The 27850-nt window shown below is 36.2% G+C and overlaps 1 protein-coding gene across 1 annotated transcript; it reads left to right on the forward strand.

Moving 5' to 3' along the window:
• Positions 1-1822: 1822 nt before the first annotated feature.
• On the forward strand, positions 1823-27431 carry LOC110687500 (sister chromatid cohesion protein PDS5 homolog A-A-like). Its single transcript, XM_021864156.1, has 33 exons — positions 1823-2236; positions 9847-10050; positions 10129-10310; positions 10605-10731; positions 10838-11053; positions 11299-11515; positions 11594-11739; positions 11818-11957; positions 13853-14002; positions 14114-14162; positions 14258-14449; positions 16203-16385; positions 17544-17698; positions 17777-17903; positions 18013-18162; positions 18264-18323; positions 18532-18668; positions 18778-18895; positions 19040-19174; positions 19522-19721; positions 20811-20970; positions 21464-21610; positions 21882-21962; positions 22050-22628; positions 22716-22817; positions 23458-23537; positions 24395-24446; positions 24690-24776; positions 24890-24924; positions 25273-25332; positions 25415-25569; positions 26100-26461; positions 26548-27431. Exons 1-33 carry the CDS (start codon positions 2141-2143, stop codon positions 26587-26589), a joined length of 4926 nt encoding a protein of 1641 aa, XP_021719848.1. The 5' UTR covers positions 1823-2140; the 3' UTR covers positions 26590-27431.
• Positions 27432-27850: the final 419 nt, after the last annotated feature.

Genomic DNA, 27850 nt, shown 5'->3' on the forward strand with positions numbered 1-27850 from the left:
ATTACGCTTCCTTTAATTGCTTGATTAGTTTGATTTTAATTATGTGCGAGTAGTTTAATACTAGGGTTCTTGGGGACCCATGAATAATATGAAGGGATGAATTATTATTGTTGATTGCTAATGTTGGGTTAATTTTCTATTGATTGTTATAATGTTATGCAATTAGATTAGTGCTGGTTTAATTGTATGAGTTACGCAATATTGATTCGAGAGATGAGAATTGATGTTTAGGCTTAGTTTCAATAGGCAGGTTAATTTATAAATGGTTAAGTCAAGATTCGAGAGATGCGATTTAATACCGCTAAGTTAATTCTGTGATTGTAATACGTAGCGAAAGCCCTTTATAATCTGGTTAATTTATGCATTGATAATTGATTGTTGTCTTTCATCCCGAAATATTATTTATTGGTAAACCTATGCCCTAGGCTTTTATTATTTTGATAATCTCTTAATCTTATTTGCTTAGTTTAATTAGTTCCCTTAGATTAATTTACATAAAATCATACTTGTTACTTAATAATTTAGATTATAATAATTTATTAGGAATAAAAGAACATTGTTTCCCTGTGGATTCGACCCTACTTCCCTATCTATTTTAGTTAGTGGTTTTAGGAATTACTTTTGATTAGGTGATACGAGTTTAGCTTGTCAATAAGACATCTTTTCTTGCATACGAAGAAAGATTCAACTACAAACTAAATCAAAAAATGATTAAATCAATAGATAATTAAGTAGGACAATCATTCCATTGCTTACCTTATTTTTTTTCTTATATAATCTAATCTTATTTGAATTTATTTCTAGTGATTTAATCTGAGCTAATTGTCTTATTTGATTAAACTTAAAACCTATATCCATGAGGTAAATTATTTTTTAAATATGAAATTTTCATAATTTTTTTATAACAGGGTTACAAATTATTAGCAATAAAAAATAGCTTATTAAACGATAAAGTATGATTTATTTTCAAATTCTTTATGCTAATCGTATGTTTTGAATACTAAGAATAAACCAACTAAATTAACCATCATCCACTGTTCATGGATTCGAGTGACATCAATTTTTCGATGCTACATTAGGATGGAAAAACTTGTGTGCCCTTGGTTCACAATAATATCATTGTGGACATGAACTCTGTACATGAGAAATTGACATTATATTGAACATAGTGACCTTAATTTTAACATAGTAACCTTAATTTTAACATATATTATTGTACATCTGAAATACGACGTTATGTTGATTTTTTTTTTTTTGAGGAAAGCATAACTAATGCTTTTAATTAATGGACAATTTGCCCGAAAGTACATAAGGGGAGATCATCACAAGACAATGATTCACTCATAGTTGTTTAACACCAAATGACATTAGCTTAGCAAGATGATGGGCTACAATTTTGCCATCCCTTTTGACATGAGACCAAAAAAAAACCTTTTTATTCATTTTGATCGGTATATTAAAATTTTCATATAACAAAAAAAAACCTCTTATGACTTTTATAATAACACAATGACCCTTATTTTAACAATAATAACCAATATTTAACATAGTGACCTTTTTATTTTTAATTAATAAAACGACATTAATGTTTCTAATATTTGTGGTTTACAAGAAATTAATGTGAACCAGATTTATTTAAGAGTTTATACTTTGAGATTACCCTAGCTTCTCTTCCCTTTTTACCAAAAAAATAAAAAATTTATAAAAATAAGAAAGTGGCAAAGTTGGAAAAAAGTAAGAAATAAAAGATAAAAGGGGCAAAGTTGGAAAAAAGTAAGAAATAAAAGATAAAAGGGGCAAAGTTGGAAAAAAAAGGAAGAGAGAAGCAAGTGGGTAAGAAAGAAGAGAGAGATAATAAAAGGTGAAAAAAGATAGAAGACGGCATTACAACGAAAGTCAAGAGCTAAGCGCAGTGAGTCACAGTGAGTCCTCCCTCTCCCTCTTCAATTTGTAACCTTAACTTGTGTTAAGTTTTACGCACACAATTAAAAAATCGAAATAGGAGAGAGAAAGATAGAGATTTGTTCGAAATCGGAACCAAACCCAGACCCAAACCCTTGAGGTTTGAGGAAGAAGAAGAAGAAGAAACACCCCAAATTTCCAGAATTTAAGAGAGAGATTCAGAAATTAGCTACGAAAAATGGGTGACAAATTGCTGCAACAGCAGCTCAAAGACTTGGGATCCAAGTTAGAAACTCCTCCTTCTTCCAAAGATTCTCTGCTCAAGCTTTTCAAGGTTTGTATTTTCCTTCGATTTCAGCTCCCTTTCTTCAATTTTGCTTGTTAATTTTTTTCAATTTTGGGGTTTCCTGGGATTTTGTGCTCAATGTTGTTATTTACCCTGCATTACTAGTTCATCTTAGGTTTCCAGTCTTTCTTCTGTCGATTCGCCGCCCTCGAGGGTTTTTTTTAGGTTAGAGCTCCGACCAAATTTGTCGATTTCATTTTCCGGGTTGCAATTACGAGAACATGCATGAATTTAGCTTTACTAAATTAAGGAATCTAGCCAAACTAATGCCAATTTCTTTAGTACATTGATTAATGTTGTACTGAACAACATAGACACTCAACCATAGGATTGTGTAGGGAACGAAGCTGGAAAAGAAGTGCGAACTGCCTATAATTTGTTAAGTTTTAGGAAAGAAATCTTAGAATTATGTAAGTGAATAAGTGATGCTGTAGTCCTGTAGTGATAACAGGAAAGTTCTAGCCTTTAGCTGTAAACACTTACCATATTAGTGCTGATGCATTTCTTTAAGCAAGAAAGGCGAATATTTTATTTAACGAAGATAGTGCTCTATGTTTCTTGCGTGAGTATTAAATATTTGGCCTTAAACTTGTAATTTTGGTGGCTATGTGTTTGATTTGTAAGTAACGGAATATATGAAGATTATTAATCTTTCTCGGATTAATACTCAACTAGGATTTTTTCTTTCTCGTCTTAATTGCTCGTCTTCTCGACTAACAATAATTCTCAATAAATCGAAATTTTATTAATCTCTAATGAATAAACTGAATACTAACTTCGACTATAAATAAGCTAATAAAATCTAAAAAAATATCCTAGCTTAATTATAATTCTATCCTAGTAAAAACTCTTAAAAAGAACTCTATCCTAAGGTAACAACCTAAAAGATAAAACTCATGACAACTAACAAAAATTATATCCTAAGCCTAAAACAAGAAAAACCTTCCCAAGTGAGAAGTAAAAACTTGGGCAAACTTCTAAAATTAACAACTATGAATAACTCCAACTTACTACGCATCATTCCCCCTTTCTTTGAAACGAGCTTGTCCTCAAGTTCCCATCTTCAAAGCAAGGCACCAAATCGGAGGAAGATATGGTCGTACAAACACCATTACCAAGAAGTACTTAAAAGGGAAATTCTCTTTGGTAACACTATACTTTTTAATTTTCTTAGTGGTGAATTGCGAAAAATCTTATTATCTTTGGTCAACCTAAATTTTTTATTATAAGTCAACTATAACATTCACGATAAATTATAACTAAATATGTAACTATAGTTAGTTTTTTTTTTTTTTTTTTTATTTTTTTATTTTTTTTTACATTTATTTTAGAAATATTTTTTTTTTAAAAAGAAGTAACCCATTTCCCAACACCCAGCTACCTCTCCCCCACCCTGACCCACGCTGGCGCCCAGCCTCACCTTCGTCGGTGCGCCGACCTCCATTACCCCCCGCGACGCCCAACCTCCCCCAACCCCAGTCGGTGACGCCCAGCCTCCTCCGCCCCCACCTCCTCTCTTTCCCCATCTCGACCAGCGACGCCCAGCTCCCCACCCGATGGGCGACGCTCACTTACTATCTCCTCCAATTTCGATAAATCAAGCTTTCTTAATGTCTTCAAACTGCGGTTTTTGATTCAATTTACAATATTTGTGTGAATTTTTGCAGCAAAAATCAAACCCCATGAGTTTGATGCAAAAGCCTAAGGCTGATTTGTTGAATCAGCTTAAGGATCTCATGGTTGAGCAAATTTCGATTTCCATTTTCTAGGGTTTTTAATTTTAAGGTTTTTGGATGATTTGATTGAATTAATTGGTTTTTTTTGGGGGGATTTTGCAGTAAGGTGGTGTAATTGGGGATTTTGCCCAAGTTTTGATAGTGATGTCACAAAAGCAGAAATCGACATTGAGGGAAGCATACAAGAACAAGAATCGGGGTGGGGGAATGGGAGAAGTGGGATGTCGTGGCGTTGGGTGGGGGAAATGGGTGTTGCCGGCCAGGGGTGGGGGAGGTCGGGCGTTGCCGGCCAAGGCCGGGCCGCCGGCATGGGGAGGGGCTGCTGGCGGCTAGGTTGGGTGGGGGAGGGGTTTGGTTTTTTTTTTTTTTTTTTTTTAAAAATATTTTTATAATAATTTAATTATTAAAAAAAAATAAAAAACTAACTATAGTTAAGGATTTTTATTAAAATAACACTTATTAATGGTAATCAATAGTTCAAGTTTACCAAAGAGAATAAGATTTTTCACAATTCATCACTGAGAATATTAAATAGTATAGTGTTACCAAAGAGAATTTCCCTTAAAGGTTTCATAACCTATTTTCTCTATAATTTCGAAAGGTCCTTCATCTAATGGCTCATTATTCTTGTGATCAACATGTAGTTTTTGTGCAACAAGTGACAACCAAACCATATTGCCCTTGTCCAACTTTGTTCCTCGTCTTATATGCAACACTTGATCGTGTCGATCCTTCTTAGTCATAGAAGAGTCCAGGATTTCATCCCTACAAGAACTAAAACACGCATGACTAGCTTCTTTGGAGGTGACACATGCTTAGGTGGCATTGGAGTCAAACCGATCCTTTCTTTCCCAATTAAAACAAAATAAACATTAGACTTGCCATGGTGGAGCACATCTCTATCCGATTGCCAAGGTCGTCCAAGGAGAACATCACACGCGGTCATGGGAATAGAGTCACACCAAATTTGATCTTGGTAACCTCCTATACGAAAAGGTACCAAAGCTTGGTTTTTAACCCAAAATCCACTATCATCATTGAGCCAACTCAATTTATAAGGGTGAGGATGGTCACGGGAAGGTAGCTTCAATGAGGTAGCCATGGTTTTGGCACAAGCATTCGTACACGACCCCGAATCAATAATTAAAGAACAAAGCTTATCGTTAACCAAACACTTTGTTTGAAAAAGATTTGAACGTTGTTCATGAGATTGTGTATCTTGATGTGTAGTTAACAAAGACCTTCGTAATAACCCAACTTATTACGCATCAAGTGCTTATTAGCTTCTAAAGATTGGAAACAAATTGATATTGTTTTGGAAGTTTAGGCAATTCATCGGATAGCGCTTTGGCAAGGCTATAAGGGGCATAGAAGTAGATTTAGAAGCCAGTTAATTCCCATATGGGGTGAACTTGAATCAATGAAGTTAGTCCTGAGTTAATATTTTAATAATACTAAGGCTACTTTGAATACCTCTGTCAACTTGGTGGATTGTGAGGTTTTAGCAAAAATTAATTGATAAGACATTTTCCATAGTCCATATTTTGCCATGAGCAGAATACATTTGTACAAGTTGGAATCTGAACATTGGTCTGGAGAAGTTAATATCTATATACTTTAGGAAAAATGAAATTATGAAATTGCTTGTAGTAGAAGAGCTAGTGATGCTTGTTTATATTGTTTTTTTTAAACTTTACTGTTACATCCATACCATATTTAAACAACAATAATAACATTCACATATGCATCTCGCCCTTCCAAATGTATGCTGCTGTTTCCATTAATAATTGAGACATTAGCATTTTCCAGCTCAAATAAACTTTGCACAGAAAGAAGAATTGGAATTCTGTTTGTTGCCTTCTAAAGGCAAAATTTGTAAATCAGCACTGTACACCACTACTTCCTTTGTTTCTATTCCTAAGTTGACTTTTACGCTTTGCAATGCAAGAACTTTGACCATTAATATACTTGATTCTTAAGTAAAATTATAAAAAGTTGATCGAGACGAATTTAATAAGATGCCCCATGACTATACTTTTCCTTACTTAAAGGTCACAAAAGATGGTCATAGGAAGTATGTGAATAGTTTAGATATACAAGGTTAGTCAACTAAGAAAAACAGAGGGTGTATTAATTTAGATGGTAAGGGATTTTATTAAATATAGGGCTTATATGCAGGTGTGTTAAGACAGGACTGAAAAAACCCGGTGTAGTAGAAGAAATAGTTTTCTGGTCTTTGATTATTATGCAGAATTATTCTTAAAAAACCTCCAAAATGATTTAACTTTCGCATTCAATATGTTTGGGAAGAATGTAATTTGAGCTAATTTATGATATGCCTAAAAAAGGCATTGAACTAATGGTTTTAATTTTTCTTTTGATATTACTTTAATTTTTCTTTCTTTTGATATTACTTTAAAATGTTATAGTATAGAAAAAGTTTGGTTCTAGCGTAATCGGTCCGATATCTGTCTTGAAATTTCACATTTCCGGTCTTAGAGTAGTGAATAATCCTACTTATACCAATTATTGTAATTGTATCAGTGAAAAAGAAGTTGTTCGCCTTTTTTAAATCGACTTGCCTAGACCAAAAAAAAAAAGCACTTAATCCCTATTACCATGTGCCTCAAAAGGCGTACTTTTCGTACATTGTGATTGTCAAAGGAATATGCATTCTCACTTTACCAATACAATCTTTTCTTCTTTTCTAGCCATATGTACATGTGAGCTTAATAAACCCCAAACAAAAATTACCCATAGGACAACAAGAAAGCCTAATGACTCTCCTGCCAAATAGACAAGAGTGCCATACGAATCCGTTGTCAAAACACTCGGACCATGACGCTTTGCAAGGGAAAACAAGCTCATTAACTCTTATACAAAGGTGCTTCTATTAACACAAAGCCAACAATTCACATCTTTCTGATGAATATCAGCTTAATCTATGAATCTAACAATTTGCTTCTCTTTCCATGGACTAGGAAATGTGGAGAAAGTTAATTGTAATCACATTTAGGGGCCGTTTGGTTCAACTAAGGGGAAGGAAATGAGCTCAACAAAGGGAAACAAGGTGAATGGAATGGAAAACCTTTAGATTTACTATGTTGTTTGTTTTAAATAAACAAAGGAAAACAAACCACCATACCACCACCACACAACAACCATACAACCACCTCTTTCCTTCACTGTCCTACCTTATCTAGCTACCACCCAGCCTCCCTTGCCACCCCTCGCCGCACCTCCCCAAGACCTCGCCGCCCTTTACCACCCCCTCGAAAAGCCCCCCCTTTCTCGAAAAGTTTCCCCCCTCGGGGAGGGGATTCTAGTGTTTTGTGGAGGTGGGGAAACTTTTCGGGAAGGGAAGGGTGGCAAGGTGGCAGGTGGTGGGGGTAAGGTAGGAGGGTGGTGGTTGGTGTGAATATGGTGGTGTAGCGGTGGCTAAGGAAAGGGAATGGAAAAACCTAAGGGGGTGGGGAATTAATTCGGAAGACTTTGGGGGAACGGGAAGGTAAAGGGAATGGAAAAAAAAATGCCTAACAAATAACATCAAAGGGAATAAGGGCAGTTGATTCGCTTTCCCTCTTATGAATATCCCCAACCAAACGACTCCTTAGTTTACTTTAGAGGAACCCACTTGATTCATTTAGCATCCTTAGATGCGTAGAATTAAACCTTCGTAGTTGATCTTCACTTCAAATATTACATGGAGAGCACTTCATGTCTAAGTTTGATTTTGATTGGTTGGAGTAATATTTCCTTGCCAGTTTCTATCCCTTAATATTCCCTTAATATAAAAGGCCGAGGCCTTGCAATCTTGTGGACAATTATGAGTTTGACATAGAAGGGTCTAATATGTGACATTAATTTGTGGAATGCTCGTGATTTTTCTAATAATATTGTCACTTAGAACTGTTGGAAGAGATATATTGTGTTTTGAGCTGTGTCAAAATACAATTAAGAATGCCTCAAAACATAAACCATATATATATCATATGTGAGCACCTAGGATGCACCAATACAAATACGGACACGGATACGGGTACGTAACGCACGCGGAAAAACGACAATCCTAAAATCGGGGACACGGGTACGGCGAATTACAAAGCATATAATATATAAAAAAAAACGAGAATTTGACAATCTATTCAATGAAATACTCAATAATTGACCTTAAAACAAACCATTTTGTTTAAACACACGTAAACAAAGTGTTATGAGCATTGTCGCGTACAAATCAAGAAATCAAATAAATTCCTACAAATAAATCATAGCAAATAAGCTTTCACTCTAGTGTATGAACCATTTTAAATTTCACCACAAAAATTTCATTTCCAAGTATTGCGGATGTTCCAAGTGTTGTGTATTGAAACACAAATCAAAATAGCTCACTTAATAAAAAATAACAACTCCCTGCCGCACTACCAAAGGACCAATTACCCTTCACTCATTAACCTTTTAACCTCACCAACCTCCACTTATCATACACCACAACACAACCTACCCTCACCTCCACCTCACAACAACAGTCAACACAACAACAGCACCAAGTCAACAACAACCAAACAACTCCACTACCACCAGCTCCGCCTTCCACAATCGCTCCTTTCCACGCCAACAACAACACCCACAAGACCGCCCAATTCCCCTCTCAATCGCTCCTTACGACACCAACAACAATGCTCGACACCCTCCTCATCGTCGAAACCAGAAACGGCCACCTACAACAACAATGCTATCCCGAATTCTCCTAACAACCTCGCAACAAGCTACTAGCCCCAAATTGATTTTAAATTGAAGGTTCAAGCAAGAATCCACGAAATCGCCCAAGTGGTGTTCTACAGAGTCGCAGTTTGCAGCAGCATGTTCTAGTTGCAGACTTGTAGGGTACCGATGGCTACTTCGCCACCATTTGATAGGTGGTTGTTGGCGGTCGGTGGGCAGGCAGTGGTCTGTGGGTGGTTAGGGTTTGAGGGGCTGAGAGTTTGTGTTGAAATTGTAGAATTGGGCTAAGTTTTGATGAGTCGGCGTGTCCAATTAAGAAATGGGCCGTGTCACCCTAAGACACGGTCCGTGTCCACATACCAAAAAAAAAAAAAAAAATTAGATACGGTTTTTTCGCGTGTCGAACACGTATCCCCCCATGTCCCACGCGTGCCTGCGTCCGACACGCGTTTTGACATGGACACGCCTGCCAAATGGCGTGTCTGTGCTTCCTAGGTGAGCACATGAGTGCTTAATATTCTCCCTTTGTCCCAAATTACTTGTTCCTCATTGGATACTTCAAATTAAATGTTCCTTGCCCTTTACGGGAAGAGTTTTCTCTCTATTTTTCCCGACTACTTTTTCTTTGAATTTGGGGCCCATACCCAATTCATCCGCTTATCCCTGTCTACTTGTCACTCTTTTTGCATGTAAAATCAGACAGTAGGAGCAATAGCCAAAGCATTAAATTCATATTCGCTTATTTTAATTGTCATTTGAAAGTGTTACCAACTTTATAAAACAGAGGAGGTGTTTGTCTATTTGTTTAGGCTGTGATGATGGCGACTTATTAGATTTATCCGCAATTTATTTGGACACATTGTCTTTTATGGTATGTGTTCTTAGTTTGATAGAATTCTACTATCTTCTCTTGTTTCATTGTTGGTAAATGCAAATTGCTTTCTAATCTCTGATTATACATAGGATCAAACTTAGCTCTTTATATTGCTGACATGCTGTCTTGATAGCATTACTGCATGTCTTCAGATGTGTAATGGTTGTTTGTTTCTTGTGTGTGTTGGTTCTTATATATATATATTTTTTCCTGTGAGCTAAGTTTTTGTTGATGCCTGGTAATTCAATATGTTTTTTTCTTCTCAGCAAGCCATTACGATCCTCTCTGATTTGGAGCAATCTCCGCCAGCTCCAATATTGGAGTCAATGCAACCCTTCCTGAAGGCCATTGTCAGACCAGAGCTGCTAAAACACCAAGATAAGGATGTTAAACTCCTAGTTGCCTCTTGTCTTTGTGAGATCACTCGTATTACTGCGCCTGAAGCACCTTATAGTGATGAAATTCTGAAGGTATGATATATTAAAGTTCATTGTTTATTTTTCCTTGCTAGATCTAACTCTATCTATCTGCTCCTTTTGATTCTGTAGGATGTTTTTGGTTTAATAGTTGGCACTTTTAGCGGACTAAGTGAGACAAGTGGACCATCATTTGGAAGGAGGGTTATCATTTTGGAGACCCTTGCCAGATATAGATCATGTGTTGTGATGTTAGATCTTGAATGCGATGATCTTGTAAACGATCTTTTCAGGACGTTTCTTTCTGCTGCAAGGTATGTTTAGTTTGGTGATTAATCAGAATAGATATTATCATTAGACATATTTGACTTGCGGTGTAAACTTCTACTGGTCTTTGTTTTATCATGCTGGGCACTAAATGAAATATTCTCTCTGAAGTTTGTCACTTCTGGGGTATTTTTATTTTTATTTTTTATATCTATATTAAAACTTAAATGTTGTCATATAAGCCTTATTGAGCATCAAGAATGATGTGGAAGGAGATACTCCAATTAGTTGTCAGTCACTGTAAAGATTGTGTCTGTAATTTGATATGGTTTTGTGTGCAGGGATGAGCACCCAGAAAATGTTCTGTCATCAATGAAAACAATTTTGTATGTTCTTCTAGATGAAAGTGAGGATATCCATGAAGATCTGCTGCTTATTTTGCTCTCTGCACTGGGACAAAATAAAAAGGTGGGAATGTTTTCTCTATATTTATAATTTGCAGGCAGAAAATACACTTTTCCTTGTGTAGTAGTTTTAAAAAAATTGCTGTGGGTGGTATGTTTTGGTGGTTCAGGATGTTACAGATGCTGGGAGGAAACTTGCCATGAACGTGATTCAACATTTTGCTACTAAACTTGAACCTTATGTGAAGCAATTTCTCATATCTTCGATGACAGGGGAAAATTCCTTGAATAGTGAAATTGATTACCATGAAGTTATTTACAATTTATATCGCTGTTCACCTCAAATTCTGCTGGGAGTTGTTCCTTACCTGACTGGAGAGCTACTGGTAAATGCGATTTTTTTTTTCCTGATAGTTTTGTGTAATTCATTGCACTTTCTCAAGCAATTGAGTCTGATTGACTTTGGACGTTACTGCCTTTGCGTAAATGTTAATGTCTCGTGCTTTTGTTACCTTTTCTGAGTGTAGCAACCCCTTTTTAACCAACACTATAAGCTCCAGTATTTTGTTCAATGTTGCCAGTGAGGCTGTTACCCTGTGAAATGATTGTCTAAGTATGTTTATACATACAGAATGACCAGTCTAAAGCACGTCTTAGAGCAGTTGATCTGGTGGGTGAGCTTTTTGCGCTTCCAGATTCTGCTATCTCTGAGGCTTTTCAATCCGTATTTGTGGAGTTCTTGAAGAGGTTAACAGATAGAGAAGTCGAGGTTCGGATGTCTGCCCTTGACTATGTAAAAAGATGTCTCCTTTCAAATCCCTTAAGACCTGAGGCTCCTCAAATATTTGGTAACATCTGCCCCAATGATTTTATGAAATGCTTACGATTAAGGTACATTCTGTTCATTTATACTTTAAATTATGCAGCTGCCTTGTGTGATCGCCTCTTGGACTATGATGAAAATGTGCGGAAGCAAGTTGTTGCTGTGGCGTGCGATGTCGCCTGTTTTAATCTTAATTCCATTCCAGTTGAAACTGTCAAACTAGTTGCAGAGCGTCTTCGTGACAAATCTGTAATATTTCTCATCTCTGCGTTTACTCATTGATGATTATGCATTGTCTACTAAATGTTTCAGCTTTTGGTTTTGCAGTTACTTGTGAAAAAATATACCCTTGATCGACTTGCTGAGACATATAGGCATTACTGCTTAAGGTGCAAAGAAGGATGTGCTAATGAATATGACTGGATACCTGGAAAGATTTTGAGGTGTTTCTATGACAAAGATTTCCGGTAAGCAACATTTAAATCTACAGTGTTGTGTTTAATTAGCATTATGTTGTAGTTGCTAGGAACATCAATTAATAATTTATGGAGCTATTGTTAGTTATGAAAATTGTTGTCTATCAATACTTTTCCTCTCATAATTGGGATGGCATTTTAGCTTTGATTTCTGCAGATAAAAAATTTTCCAATCTTAAACAGTGTTAGCAAGTTTTATACAGCAAGTGCACGGTGCAAAGAACAATAATGGAAAATGCAGATCCGATTTTCAAGCAATAATGGGATCAATGACTAGTTCACTCTTGGTTATAGTTAGCAAAGATGATCACACATTGTTGCATACTTTCAACTGAATTATAAATTAAACCAACAATTAAAATAGGCTTTGTTCCCTTGTCAACTCCACTCAACCAAAAGTTATCAAATTAAAAAAATGCGTAAGGGGCGATCGTATAGGGACGGGGGGAGTAATTCTAATGAAGTGATGATTCTACACTAATCCATATAAGCAAACGCATACAAATACTATTAATAGGTGAATAAGATAGGGGTAACCTATTCAGTGCAAGGCTGGGATTACTCACTCACGATAAAAATCATAAAGCTATGCATGAGGGATTATACTTTAAAGACATTGAACCAATGAGTGAAAAGGGAAAAGTTACTCAAAGGTAATACTTAAGCTAAGATAAAGGAAGTAGAATTCCAAGAAAGATCCTTGAATTTCCAAAGATTTAACTCAATTCTACTGTTTATGAAACTATGCAATACAGTAACAGTGTATTTAAACAAAAAGGTTAATTTTAACATTAGGGCTTGAAGCCTGTATACAAGTTTACCAAATAATCCTAGAAGCTAAGAATGGTAATCCAAAACCCACCGTAAAATGCACTTGCTGTACAAAGAGCATGGCACCCCAAGGCCATGTGAGGTACACATTGCCAATTACATTATAATCAGTCATGCAAAATGATTATCTGTAGAATCACATATTTTGAAAGTAATGTATGAATTTCAATATTAAGTTTTTTTACCCTCTTACTGTATTAGAGATCATGAATACAGTCATATAAGATTCGTGACTTCAATTTTTTAAATGGCATGAAATATGCTACAATTTAATCAGGCATCGAAAGGGTGTGCTTTGACTGTGGCTTAATAAAATTGACTTGCCTAGACCAATAAATGGAACCACTTCTTGCGCCTCAGCATGAAGGTGGTCTATTTTGTTCATGGTTAGTTGTATAGGTTGTTTAAGAGAAAATTTTCCAAGCCAAAAAATCATGGAAGGAAAGATGGAAAATAAGTTTGATGATAGATATCCACGATTTTGGGTCATTTTCAGGTGAGGTGATATTCTGTCTGAAGGAGTTAATGATGCAGGAACTGTGATTTATGGATTCCAAATAATGCAGTAGGAAGTGTCGGTCCTATTATACAATACTAGAAAAGCTCAAGGCTCAAGCTTTGGTTTACAATTGGGTCTGTAGTTTGTGTAAGGAGTAGGAAAGGAAAGGAAAGGAGCCAATAGGTTTTAGGCATCAAACAATTAAGTGGGTGTCACTTGCAATTTCTGTAGACTTGAACGAGGCATCCTTAATTTGTTTAATTCAATTGTTTCTATCTTTGATTTCTATGACTTCATGTCCTCTACATTTCTGATTTTACTTCTCATCCGTTGTTAAAACCTAAAGTTATGTGCTTTGTATCTTTGAAGTCACCTGTGTGGCAATCAAAAGCCTTTCACTTTATTAGTATATCGCCAGGTTTCCTAATGCTGATAAAGGAGAAAAATTTTCCTTTAATAAATCCTACAACATGCTTAAATTCTTGCAATCGTTGTCCTTTATTCATCTACGTAGTATAATTTTATTATGTGCTCAGCTGGTTTAATCTGCTTGCAGATCAGATGCAATTGAATCTATTCTATGTGGACCACTATTTCCAGCTGAGTTTTCTGTCAAAGATATAGTTAGAAATTGGATACAGATATTTGCAGGACTGGACAAAGTTGAGGTCAAGGCTTTAGAAAAGATATTGGAACAGAAGCAAAGGTAGGCATTTTATTGCATGTTGCTTACCATCTAGGTTTGTGTGCTCTATAGGTTTTTCAGTACAAAGCGTTTGGGTTGTGTTTGATTTTGATTCTTTACTTTTTAATGTAGGTTACAACTAGAAATGCAGAAGTATCTGTCTCTTAAGCAGACATACAAGGTTTGTAATTATAAACAGATGTTGAAGTTTATACTCATCTTATGGCTCAAAATGTTGTTAGGGTAATCTGTTTCTTAGTCTTTGCTTAAATGCAGGATGCTGATGTGACTGATTATCAAAAAAAAGTTATCCTTTTGTTCCGGGTAATGTCGAGGTTTTTTGTGGATCCTTCGAAGGTCGAGGAAGGATTTTTGACTCTTGATCAGCTAAAAGACACTAACGTTTGGAAAATTTTATCTAGCTTACTTGATCCAAACACTAGCTTCCATGAAGCGCGTACCAGTCAGGTGAGCTATGAGAAAATGTTTTTTGAAATTTATTCTATGAGATCAAAGCCTTCTTCTTTCTCTGGAATCTATTTAATCATCATGCATGAATCATGATCTCTGACCATTGGGATTCCTTAGACATCATTCAACATTAGCTGGTAGTGTGATGAGTAAACAGTCTAAGAATCAGGTTGTAGGCCTTTTACCTGGATGCTGAAGTTGAGCAGCCCATCTGGCATGCTTTCTGCTTTGCTTAATTTTGTGTGTGTGTTTGTGTGTTTGTTTTCATTTTTAGCCAGGCCATAAAAGTTGTTAACAGTGCCTTTATGGCTTGTATATTCTGTATTTATGATCATGAGGTTTTTGTCGTTTTTAGTCTTTCTGGTTGATCCTGCTGTCATTAGTCTTTCTGCTTGATCCTGCTGTCTTTAGTCTTTCTGCTTGATCTCTCTGTACTTAGACATGCTTGGGATTATGGCAGAACTCGTAAAAGTAACTTATATGATATTAATAATTACAGTAGCCTTACCCTCTATGCAATGGCTGTACCACTTTTATCATAGTTTCCATGAGAGTATATGGTGATTTAAATGCTATTCATACTGGGAAGAATCATAAAATACTTTCAATTTTCTGTTCTTGTAAAACCAACAAATTAACGCTGGACTCCACTTTCTCTCTTTTGTTTCAAAGAAGGCCATCTTCAACTGTAATTGGGGCTGCATTGGTCAATCTTACTTGTTTAGTAAGCTTGAGTCTGTTCACCTTTTAATGTATTACTTCATTTTGCTTTAGGTTTCCTCTCAATTAACTGCCGTTTATTTTGTTCTTTGTCGATCTGCTTGATATGTAGTGTTTTGTGCTTAGGTTTGTTGACTTTCAGAATTTTTATATAATTTTTTGGGAAATTGAAGTTATGTTGTTGTATGAGTGTATCTATCAGTTGTATTCTAATATCATGTACTTTATTGTTATGTTTTACCAAGTGAATTCTATTTTCTGCAAGCTGTTGCACACTATGTTTTAGATCTCCTTTAGCTGTATGTGTTGATGTACAGTAAGTCACATAGCAAGATTTGTGATGTGATTGAAACTGTGAGACTCTGAACCTGTGTTGCTTTTTCTCCAATGGGAGAAGATTCGGAAAATTTTAGTTTAGTGTTTTGAAATCATCTTTGCTGCAAAGCCTGCAATTTGATATTCTGCATAGATTTCTTCTGCCTTTTGTTTTGTGAATCCATTTTGCGTCCCAAAATACAAGCATTTAATCTTTGTAGTGACAACATTGTTTATATTCGTGCAAAGCCACAAAGGTTTGGAATTTTCAAAGCATGGAATATATTTTATAATCTGTGCCTGTGGTAAAGGAAATGGATTTGCCAGCCAAGTACTCTAGCTTTCTATTAGTCTCACTTTTGCAAAAATCATACTTAGTTCTTTTTAGTCGCAATGTATTCCATTTTAGGGAGTTTTTTTTTTGGCTAATAATTCTCTCTATCTCTCTCCTTATTACATGGGTCCTGGTTTTTATGTGTATCTATCTCTATTTCTCCTTAAAAACCATGCATCACCCCATGTTGCAATTAAAGAGCAGAGGAAGTGTATATCAATCGAGTTGGAAATAACCTCTTTGCTGTCACTTCCTCACAGGGGTAAATGTTGCATATATCAAACTCTTTTTATTCTGCCATTAGGGGAAGTTTCATTAAAGGCATTCTGGTTATTAATTTGATAATGAGCTTATTCATTTTTAAGTGCTATTATCCTGCAGGATGATCTACTCAAGATTCTTGGTGAAAAACATCGACTGTTTGATTTCTTGAATGTGCTTTCGGTGAAGTGCTCATATGTGCTTTTTAGCAAGGAGCATGTCAAAGAATTCCTGTTGGAACTTGCAATTCATAAATCTGCTGGAAGCACAGAGAATTGTTTGTCATGTGTCAACATGCTGGTGGTAAGATCTCCTTATTCTGAGCCTTTATAGGTTTCTCTGCTGCGTGTATTCGTGGATGAAATTTGAAATTTTCTGATTTGCATTTTGTTCCTTACAATGTGACTGGTTTGTCAGGTAGTGCTTTATTTGATACTCTCTCTATCCCAATTTAATTACCACACTTTTCATTTATGTCCACTATCTTCTAGCACATCTACTTTTCTATTATTGTATAACCGATAAGCCAACTACAACCTATTACCTAAACCTCTGTGCAAACCTTTCAACAGAGGGAGCACATGCTTCATCTTCTTAAAATGTGGTGTTGAACAGATTATTTCTATGCGGATAAATAAATAGAAATGACTCAAGAAGGAAACTATGATTATCTTATCTCCTGGAGATACTTAAGCAGTGAGAAAGTTGCGTTATGACATGTTTACATTCTGGGTCTGAGGAGTATCTTAAGTTAAATAGAACTGATGTTGTACTGAAAGAATTATTACCATTGTCTTTGTGATGCAGAACCTTTCCATACTCAGAGGCCAGTGAGGAGGGTAATCAATGTTTATATCTAGTTAGATTCTTTCTTGCCCTTATATGAGACTGGAGGGTTGTGATGTTAGACCTTGTACCCTTATGGCTGTAATGATGTATTGCTATACAAATAAAATCCTATTAAGATTTGGTGGCTGCTTGAGGGTGTGGGCTTGAGGGTAAAATCTGCTTAAATTAATCTTGATAGCAGAATGTCCATATGTTACCTTGGTTCTCCAAGTAACTGCTTGTTGTGTATGATAGTAATTTTTGTGTGGACTAAGGAACACATAAAATCCTTCAACATTGGATGTATTGCATGCTCTATGTAATGGTATGGTATATTTTTTTTGGCTTTATACTAACCATTATCTGTGCTAGTGCCATTAGAAACTGTGCTTTATTTTCGTTCTCCAATCTCTTTCCTCATGACATGGGAGTATGGGACTCCTAACTGTTCGTGCTACAGTGCTATCTGCTATGTTTCACTTGATTGTATGTGGAGGAAGTATATTACAAATATATATATGTGTGTGTGTGTGTGTGCGCTTCTTTTGTCTATCTTTGTCATGCTCGAGGTTCCTTCTTCTCTAAAAAGCTGTATTGGGTGTGTTATATTTATCTTCTTCTGCTGCTTTCCAGATCCTGGCAAGCTATAGCTCGTTGTTGTTCATTGGCAGTGAAGAGGATTTACTGAATCTCCTTAAAGATGAAAATGAAATAGTTAAAGAAGGCATTCTGCATGTCTTAGCGAGGGCTGGTGGAACCATACGGGAACAGCTAACGTCCTCATCTAGGTTTGATTCTCGCCTTGTTTTCTGATCCACCTGATGTGCTGGTGAATCTTTTTGTAAAAGTTTGTTGCTTGTCTGCAGCTCTGTGGATCTCATACTTGAAAAGCTATGTTTAGAAGGGACACGAAGGCAGGCCAAGTATGCTGTACATGCTCTAGCTGTGATAACAAAGGACGATGGACTCCGGTCACTCTCTGTTCTTTACAAGGTATTAAATTGTTGTGTACCTTGTATCATGACTAATGTATTTGTCTCTCTTTGCGCTTGACATTGGGATTACGGTGCTGGATAGCTAATCTCTCTCATTCGTTGTGCAGAGGCTGGTTGATATGTTAGATGAGAAAGCACATTTGCCTAGTGTACTACAGTCACTGGGTTGTATAGCACAGACTGCTATGGCTGTTTTTGAAACTAGAGAAAGTGAAATTGTAGAATTCATCAAGAGCAAAATTTTGCAATGCAGTAATGTAAGTTCATTGTCATCTTTTGGACTTTTAAAGCCTTGTTCTTGGTCTGCTGGGAGTACAGTATATTTTATTTTTTCATACATGCTTCTGCATGCTTCCAGAAAGGACAGAACAAACCAAAAGCACGTTGGCGTGATCGGAGTGAACTTTGTCTACTAAAGGTTGGTTACAGTAGAAAATTTTTAGTCTTGTCTCTTAGATTTGCGAGTTTTATATACATACTTATTTACAGTGGACCATGCTTGCCCTTTGTTTCTGTGTCATAGGTTAGAGTAACTTCTTTTTTCTTTTTATTTGGATATATATATATATATATATATATATATATATATTATCATTCATTTGTTAAATTTTCATCTTTCTGGGCAGATATTTGGTATTAAAACATTGGTTAAGAGCTATCTTCCCGTCAAAGATGCTCATCTTAGAGGTGGAATTGATAGTCTCATAGAGATTCTCAGAAATATGCTGTCTTTTGGAGATTTTGCTGAAGAGTTAGAATCAAGGTATGGTGGAACTTTGAAATTTTAGATTGTCTGTTTTGTTGTTTATACAAACATTGTGTTGCGAACTTGTTATCTTTGGAACTATATATTTATTGGTGCTTTATTGCAGTTCTGTGGATAGGGCTCACTTGAAGCTTGCTTCTGCCAAAGCCATCCTTCGTCTTTCAAGATCTTGGGAAAATAACATACCAGCCGATGTCTTTCATCTAGCCTTAAGGACAGTTGAGGTTGGCGCTTTTGATAAATATAGATCTTTTATATATAAAACAATAAAAATTAATCTCTGATCAATATTTAAGATTTTGTGAGTAGGCTGGCTGTTGGCTTTAGGTAATCAATTCTGTTGTCATCTTTGCATTATTATTACACAGATAAATTTCCGTCAAGCTCGGAAACTGTTTCTCAGCAAAGTTCATCAGTACATAAAGGATCGTATCTTGGATCCAAAATATGCTTGTGCTTTTCTGTTGGATATTTTCGTGTCCAAGCATGCTGAAATGGAAGAGGTATTAGTCACTAAGGCCTTGTTATCTTTACCTTTCAAAATATTATCCAGTAACAAACATTTTTTTTAAAATAGTGAAAACAAGTAACTTCATTGAACTAATACAGCATTGCATTGATAAAAGTCAGTTTTAATCAGCAAAAGTAAGTTTTAATCATCAAAAATCAGTTTTAATAATCAGTAAAAATCAGTTTCTATATGAAAATTTTAAATTCAGTAAAATTCAGTTGATGAGGACATGGCCTAACTTGTAATTGTGTTTTTTAATGTATGTATTGTCATTGCTACTTAGCTTGTCTGAAATCATCATCACAACTTAGCTTTAATTTGGTGCTACCTGACTTGCAGGACAAACGTAATCTTGGTGAAGTTATACAGATGTGTCGTCAGGTCAAAGCCCGACAACTTTCTATGCAATCTGATACAAACTCCCTAGGGCTTTACCCGGAATATATACTTCCTTACCTGGTCCACGCGCTTGCCCATCACCCGATGTGCCCTAGTTTTGATAAATCCATGGATGTCAAAGCATTGGAACCTATATATCGGTAAACATATTTAGGAGTAATTGTATTTTTAAATTGTTTCTTTCTTTCTGCTATACTTTAAACTTTTAAAGCTGTGCGTGTGGAGAGCATATTTAAAAAAAAATCATAACACCTTCATGTGGTAAGGTTGTAATTAGTACAATATTTCTGTGTTATTCACACAGTACAATTCTGATCATCTAATTTTAAAAATTACGGGTTTGTGCTAGAATTTATTGTAGATACTTCCAGATAGTTTGTGAAGAAGGTGACCTGTGGGTTTTTTTTTTTTTTTTTTTTTTTTGGTTTTGTGTTGGTAGTATCTTGCAGCATTGCTTTTTTCTCTCTCTCTCTCTCTCTTTTTTTTTTTTTTTTTATTTGTTTTTTTTTACTACAAATATTGAGAAGGTAGCTCAAATGCACAATATGATTATACAGAAAGCCTTTTCAGTTTATGGCCTTCTTGAAGGCCTTATTCCAGGTTCATTCTTTGTAACTTTTGGGCTAGTTGCATTAAGTTATCCTGATATTGTACTTTGAATCTTTGAAGAGCTTTTTTTTCCTATCTTTTGCGGGGCTTTTCTTCTCAGGCTTTTGGCTATATGGGTTCGGCTTGTTCTACCTCTTCTAGGGCTTCAAAAGCAAGGTCCTTCGTACACCTCACTTGTAACTAGCAGTTGTTAACAGAAGATTAAGTGCTTTCATCAGTGGCTCATGAGTTGTAAACACTATCTGCGTCATTTTAAAATACTTCATAAATTGTGCTTCCAGCCTAGTCTGGATTCGTTGACTTGGTTTCTCTTGAATGTGCCCACATGTAAATTTGATTTTTAAAAATCAACTAAGTTGTATGCTATGAGGCGATCATTGCATTTCTTCACTAAAGTTTGCTGCCAACTTCTTTCAGGAATACCGTGCTCCAATTTACTGTACTTGAAACCCTCTGTCTACAATTGATGAGGATTGTACTTGGTGTTTATTTATTTGTCAAATACTTTTTCTGGCTTTTGATTCACGTAGAGCCTTTTGATACTCCTTTCTGTAGGTTACTATATTGTCCCTTTAATTTAACATGTATGCTAAGCCCATTTATTTTGTTTCTTTTACTAGGGTTCTCTATTTGTTTCTGTCAATGGTTTTACATGGTGATGAAGAGATTGTTCCTGAAGCTAATACCGCTGATAAGGGAAAGGATGTTTTTCCTGCTGTGATATCTATTTTGCAATGTATCAAGAAATCAGAGGACGTGGTTGATCACTTGAAGTCAAAGGTAGAAAGGAAAACGCCCTTTAGATTTATTGCTTTTCTGTTACTCTTCCCAGGCCCCAGTGAAAATCGAACTTTTATAGGATAAACCAATTAATAAATCATGTGCAAATATGATTTATTAAATCTTAAATTTTGATGAACACGAGCTCTTAAAAAGTCTGAAGAAATTGTTGGCATTTTTCCTAAATGTGGGCCAAATCTTTGGACTTTGTAAACACAAAGGAGAACTTAATCGTGAGGAGAGAATGAGAGATGTTGTGTATGTTTCCTGACCACCTGCTTGCTGTCTTGTTGCTCATGTATCTAAAATCAAATGGGGAAAAGTAAAAGCAAATGAAGGAAAATGATAATATTTTCTGCATAAAAGAGCAATAGCAACAATTATCATTTTTATTGTCAATATATGCTGTTAGTCTGTTCGTCATGAACAGATCATTGATTCAATCCTAAATGTAATGAAACCTAAGGCTTTTCTTTTACTTTTTGAATTGCAGAATTCACATTCAATTTCTGAAATTGGACTGTTGGTCATGAAACGCTTATCTAAAAATTCAGGGGAATTTCAAGGTGGTGATGAATCGGTTTCTTTACCGTCAATGCTGTATAAACTAAGTGATACCAAAGATGAAGCTAATGCCGAGGTAATAATTTTGAAAATTATTGACTGTTGCTACTTTTATTCAGCATGACAAGGCTTTCATCTGATGTTTAGCTTAAATGGGAACTTGGGATACTTTTTTTTTTGCTAGGCAAAGATTTTAACTTCCAAGTTTGCTGTCATTATGTCCTTATGTACATTTTTTCAAATTCATATGTTACAGAAGTTTGACTTCAATGTTTTAGTAGTTTGGATGCTGACTCTGTACTGAATTCTTGTTACTTGATTACCAAAACTGACTGCTTTCTGAATAGGCTGCTGATGTATATACATGGTTGGCTGATGAATCTGTGCTGGCCCACTTTGAATCACTTACACTTGAAGTCAATGGAACTGTATGTATCTATGAAGCTATATTTGTTCCAAATGCTATGTTCTACCTTTGTATTTAATCACTTGTCCTCTTAATTTGCTTATTTTAGGTCCATATAGAGATTCCACAGGATGAGATTCTGGAAGACGTTGAAACAGAAGGAAACGAGATCCCTCTGGGGAAACTGATTAAAAAAATCAAATCCCAGAAAAATAAGGCAAAGGCTATGGTAAAAGGCCATTCTTCACCTACTGAAATGAAAAATGATGTTTTGAATGTGGTGAGGGAAATTAATTTGGATAACCTGACGCCCTCAAGTAAGATAGAAGCAAGCAATGGCCACGACAATCACTTGACTTGCAAACCAGAAAGTGATGATGAAAATCCAAGTAAGAAAAGGAAGGAAATCGAGACTAAAACCACTCTTGCACCCAAGCGCCAAAGATCATTATCATCAAGGAGTCGTTCCAAGTTTTCTTCTTTTAGAAGTGCTGTTAAGCCTTCTGCAAAAGCTAGCTCAAAAGGCTCTTTCTCCATCCAAAAAGAGGACCCAGGAGAGTCAGATTTGGTGGCATCACCGATCAAAAGGAAACGAAGCATTAAAAGGAAACGTAGCAGCATGAGCACCAAACAGGGTAAAGACATAGAGGGTCATAAAGTTGAAGAATCTGATATCTCTGATCAGAAGGTGACCTGCTATTATATTTAACTTAAATACTCTAAATACCTTTATTATGTAAATGCCAGTGTTCATACATGTTATTTATCTGTGCAGAGGCCTAAGTTGGTAGAAAATGAAACGAGTGATAATGTCATTAAGTCTTCTGCTGGATCTGGCAAGAAAAGAAAGAGCAGAAGTGTGTTTGGCTTAGCAAAGGTTACTTTTTCCTATATGACCCTTATATCTCCCCATGTATCTTCTTGTTGATCTCTATAATATATATTCCTTGGTGTCATTCGTCTTGCCTAGGGGTGTTAATGAGCCTAGATCAAGCCTCTTTTAGTCTCTGGGCTTGGCTTGGCTTGAGCTCGAAGCTCGTCGGAGAACTTGAGCTTGGCTCAAGCTATGTTTTTCATATGGAAAAAATGTAATTTATTCAACAACTTTTTGTTAATTATGGGCCCACAGTTGATTTATTTACTCGTACAAAAATGCCATGCTAACCGGACAGAATTGTTAATTTATTTACGATTTTGCCACTTGATAAAAGGGGGCTTCCTCATTCTCTTTTGGGTTGAACTTGGTTCCAAACTTCAAATGCTTATTTCTGCTTATAAAAATTTAATATGGAACTACTTTCTCTCCAAGGGGATCTTTTATGGGCATTTCCTGTTCATGCTCTTAAAGTCCATTCTTTTGCCTTTTGAGTAGAAACATGATATTCTCTTATCTTTTTCGACTAAATTTTGGCTTTCACTTGCGATTGAGCATTTTTCTTCCCACCAATTTGATGTCCTAAGCATGAAAATTTCCATAATCTAACTTGTTTTAATTTTTATTTTTAAATCTTCATCAGTGCACATCAAATGAAGGTGATGGTCCCACCACAGATTTGGTTGATTGCAGAATAAAAGTTTGGTGGCCAATGGATAAGAGGTAAGTGTCTAGTCGAAATTACAGATAATGGTAAAAACTTCAGGAACTATAACTGTTTAGAGAATTCTGTGTACTAAAATTGCTTGCAATCGCACTGCGTACTGGAAAAGGAAGCTGCGCATATGGACCCTGCCTTGTTGGTCAGCAATTGACGTGTTGTCAAGTTATTGATGAGGTCAAAGCTGTATACAACCATAGTTGACTCTTGTCTGAGGACAAGGAACGAATCTATTTCCCTTACAATTAAGGCATATTTGGCTCACCAAAATATTATCATTTGATTGTTGAAATCAGTCTGAGTCTAACAGTGGCAGTTCATTGGCGTTACACATGGAGAACTCCCGACTAACGGTCTGGCTTAGGATACAGAAATGTCATTATGTTATTCTGGTCATTTTACTGAATTTGATGAAACCTTTATCATTGCAAAGTTTCCTTCTTGTAATTTCTTTTGTTCTTTGAGAAGGTCACCTTGGACAGGTGGACCATTTAGTTGGTATAGAAAACTTAAAGATTGATTTGAACTATAATACTTCCTCTGTTTTTCATTAGATGCATCACTTTCTAAAAATGAAAAGTTCAATTTGGATGCATCACTTTTCATTTTAGTTGATAAATTTTCTCTATCTCTCTCCTATCACATGGACCTCTTTAATTTTTTTCTCTCACTCTCTACTACAAAAATTGGCTAGGAGTCCATAATTACAAAAGTGATGCAACCAAATAAACGGAGGAAGTAATTAATGGTACTTTGATGCATAGATGATGTGATGTTGGCAAGATTATGGATTTGTTTTGACTTTTGAGGTACCCCTGTGGATAATTGGCTGAAAGTCAGTATGTTCTCTTTTGAACAGGTTTTATGAAGGTGTGGTAAAATCTTATGATCCTGAAAAAAAGAAACATGTGGTAAGCTGTTGCTGTCTCTCTCTCTCTCTCTCATCTTTTTGTGTGTATGGGTTGCCGGGGGAGGGGGGGGGGGGGGGCGAGGGGCGGGGGTGTTTCTCTGTTGTGGCTTTCCTGGAATTTTCTTCATCTTTTCACCTTGAAATTCTTCATTCATCCGGAGTTTTATAGAATCTTATGTTATGTACAATCTATTGGCAATGCTTCTCTCATTGTGGGTTTTGGTATATTTATGTCATGGTGAAGGTGTTATATAGTGATGGGGATGTGGAAGTGCTCCGTCTAGATAAGGAACGCTGGGAACTCGTTGAGGGTAACCACAGGCCTAAGAAGGTATGCTTCATTGTGATGACACTCCCTCTCCTTCCAATTGTAATTTTCCAGTCCTATAAATCTTCTCCTTGCCTTGAGTTAAAACTTTTCCTTAATCTTCTTTTCACTTGCAGAAGGCAAATATTACAAAGAGTCCTGCTAAGATTATGTAAGTATTTATTAGTGTTGCAATCCTGATTATTGCCTGAATCTAGAAGGCTTTGTGTCATGGGTTTGACCCAGTTATTCTTCTTTATTATTTCCTCCCTAATTTAAGCTCACAAAAGGATTGGAGGTGAAGGCGAGAGGAAGAAAATGCAAGAGGGTGTTTTAGGGTAGAGAGAGAAAAAGGCTGATTTGATGGAGAGAAATGGAAATGGTTTGTAAAAAAAACATTGACATTGACTTGTAAAATAAGTGAAGTTTTTGGGTTTTCCATCAATCTAGTTGATTGAATCGGGACGGAGGAAGTGTAAAAGGGTCTATGTTTTAATTAACAAGGTGTTGCTTGTGATAGGTCACCCAAGAAGAAAAGTAAGAAATCAGATAAATCAAGATCGAGGACATCAGACAAGAGGTGAGAATCATAGTCTGCTTATTGCGACATACTCTGAACTTGCTGTCTAGTCTTTTAATCATCCTACAAATTGCAAACCTAGTGTTAAGGGCAAAAGATCTCAGAAGATAACTTCAACAAATGACCAGAGAGACGGTTTAGAAGGAAAGATTGCTAGCGCCTCAGAGGATGTAGAGAACAGATCTGATATTTCAAATGCCGAACCAACTGTTTCATCTGGAAGTGATGGACGGTCTGGTAATGCACTAACCTTTGACTTTGCCCGTTTTATCTTCTTCATCCATAGCAAAAGTGATGGACAATAACTTATAATAAACACAGTGATATTACACAATTTAATTAGGAAAATTCCCTCTGAGGGTACCAATCATAAGCATGATTTCTGAAGCACTATGAAAATTGTTACATCTTAATTCTTAAATCACAAGTCACCTCTGTCTCAATCTGGTTAGTGATAACTGCAACTATTCCATCTCAAGTCTTCTTAATTGATCTTACCTACATGCTTAATGTAAGATACATCTTACTGCAGCTTGCTTAATTTATAACTTTCAAATGCTACATTGGAGACATGGTACAACCTGCCAGTTTAATTTCTGTGCAAAATTCAAGTTTGAATTTAGTATACCTAAATCTTATTGGTGGGCTGTTCCACCCCTTCCTTTTCTGTTTTAAAACATGGCTGAGTTTAGTGATACCTTAGTCTATTTGATCTTGACCACGAGTTCCATTCGCCTCCCCCTCCCCTTCCACCCCCTTTTCTCTAGGTGATGATGAGGAGAAGTTGGATGACGTGCTTACGAGCCAGGCTTGTGATGTGGAAGAAATGTCAAAAGATGCAGGAATGGAAGAGGACAGAGAGGCTGTTCAGGACGCAGATCACTCTGGTGAAGAAACAAAGCTTTGTCCAACAAGTGGACAAAAAACCGCTGGGGAGACTAGTCAGCAGGATTCTCACACTTCTGAAATGGCACTGTCACACGAAGAGGAGGAACAAATAGAGAAACTCAGTGGGAGCTCACAAGAAGAGTCTGATGAAAAGAAACAAATAGAAGGGGCTGAGAGTAATCCCTCGCCAACTGACACTTCAGATGCTGATGATGCAGACGATGCTGATGACAAGCCTCTTGTACGTAGTTCTACTAGTCATATATTTTAAACTTTACAAAATTTTGTATCCTTCCTCTGTTTTCTAATTTACTAATTATGATTCAGAGTACATGGAAGCGGCGGGTAGCCAAATCGCAACAGAGTTAGTTATCAGTATCAGCTGTGCAAACCTTCATGGAGAATTAAATGGAGTTCACCATGCAATATGCTGATGTTGTCTGTTTTAGGTACTGGTGTCTTCAAATCAGATGGGAGGGAAAATTCTCTTTCCAGCTTTTGCATTAGCATGTGCCTTAGTGGCAACTGTGGTAAATGTCAAGTGGCGTCCAAACACCTTTTGTCAAGCATTTATCTGATGCTCTGCTTCCTGGATAGCAAGGTGAATGTGGTTGGTTTGCATTGTTGTGCTGGAGTGACCATTGATTGTAGGGAAAATTTGTGGTTCACGTGTACAGTCATAGGCTGCTTGATCAGTCTGTAATGTAGCATGGGATATGTTTATGTGCATTCCTATCAGTGTCAGGGCATTCATCCTTACTTGTACATAAACTATATTGTATAAGTATTGTTCTGCTTTTGCAGAGACGAACACCACCCCTTCTCCTGCCTAACTGCCATTCCAAGCCTAAACCTTACGCAGACTTGAATCACTTGATCTGTTCTCAGTGTAATTTCTTGTTCAGAAGAGATTGCATAGAATTTACAGGTGGTATCACTATAAAAATTGTCATTTTTAGGGGACTGCTCTATAATGAGTTTTCCTCGTTTGTTACTGATTTCGGGGATGTTCTTGGCTCTAGTTTGATTTACTAATGTAGTGTAGACTGTAGAGAAACATTATGTAGATGGGTATGCAAAATGGTTTAGCTTAATGAAATGATTATTGTGGATCATTGTACTGGAGAAGCGTTTTCAACATTAGCGACATTATGCTTGAAACACTGACTTGTTGAATTCATAGTTTCATGCCTCAAGGGTAATTAGCTTTACATGATTAGCTTTACTCGATTTCGGATCCCCTTTGTTGACATATTTTGGAATTGAACTTTTACAGCTCATCTATTTTGACGAATCCACCGAGGGTGTACACTGTAAAGTGTTTATTAGTACGTCGTCCCAAATTGGTAGGCCATTTTAATTTGTAAGTACATTTGCCAGTATTGCCACATCAGATGCTATTTTGCAGTGTTTTCATTCCGTATCAACACCATTCAAAGAATTGCAAGTGTTATAAACATAAAACTTCGAACCCTCAACCTCAAGGATATAAGTAGAAGAATATCCAATAATCCACAACATTCTTCATTTCTAAACGATAGAGATGGCATTGTTACTATCAATGAAAAGGAAAGGTTTAATTTACGATGAAGAATTGTTCAATAAGAAGAATAATACGGAGTAGGCTCTT

Source organism: Chenopodium quinoa, unplaced genomic scaffold (assembly GCF_001683475.1).
Source record: "Chenopodium quinoa cultivar QQ74 unplaced genomic scaffold, ASM168347v1, whole genome shotgun sequence".
Classification (NCBI taxonomy): domain Eukaryota; kingdom Viridiplantae; phylum Streptophyta; class Magnoliopsida; order Caryophyllales; family Amaranthaceae; genus Chenopodium; species Chenopodium quinoa.

Coding starts and splice junctions, on each gene's coding strand:
- LOC110687500 (XM_021864156.1), top strand. CDS start 2,141: ATGGGTGACAAATTGCTGCAACAGCAGCTCAAAGACTTGGGATCCAAG. Junction 18,163..18,263: donor AAATTTTGCAATGCAGTAAT/GTAAGTTCATTG, acceptor GCATGCTTCCAG/AAAGGACAGAACAAACCAAA. Junction 24,777..24,889: donor GTAACCACAGGCCTAAGAAG/GTATGCTTCATT, acceptor TTTCACTTGCAG/AAGGCAAATATTACAAAGAG.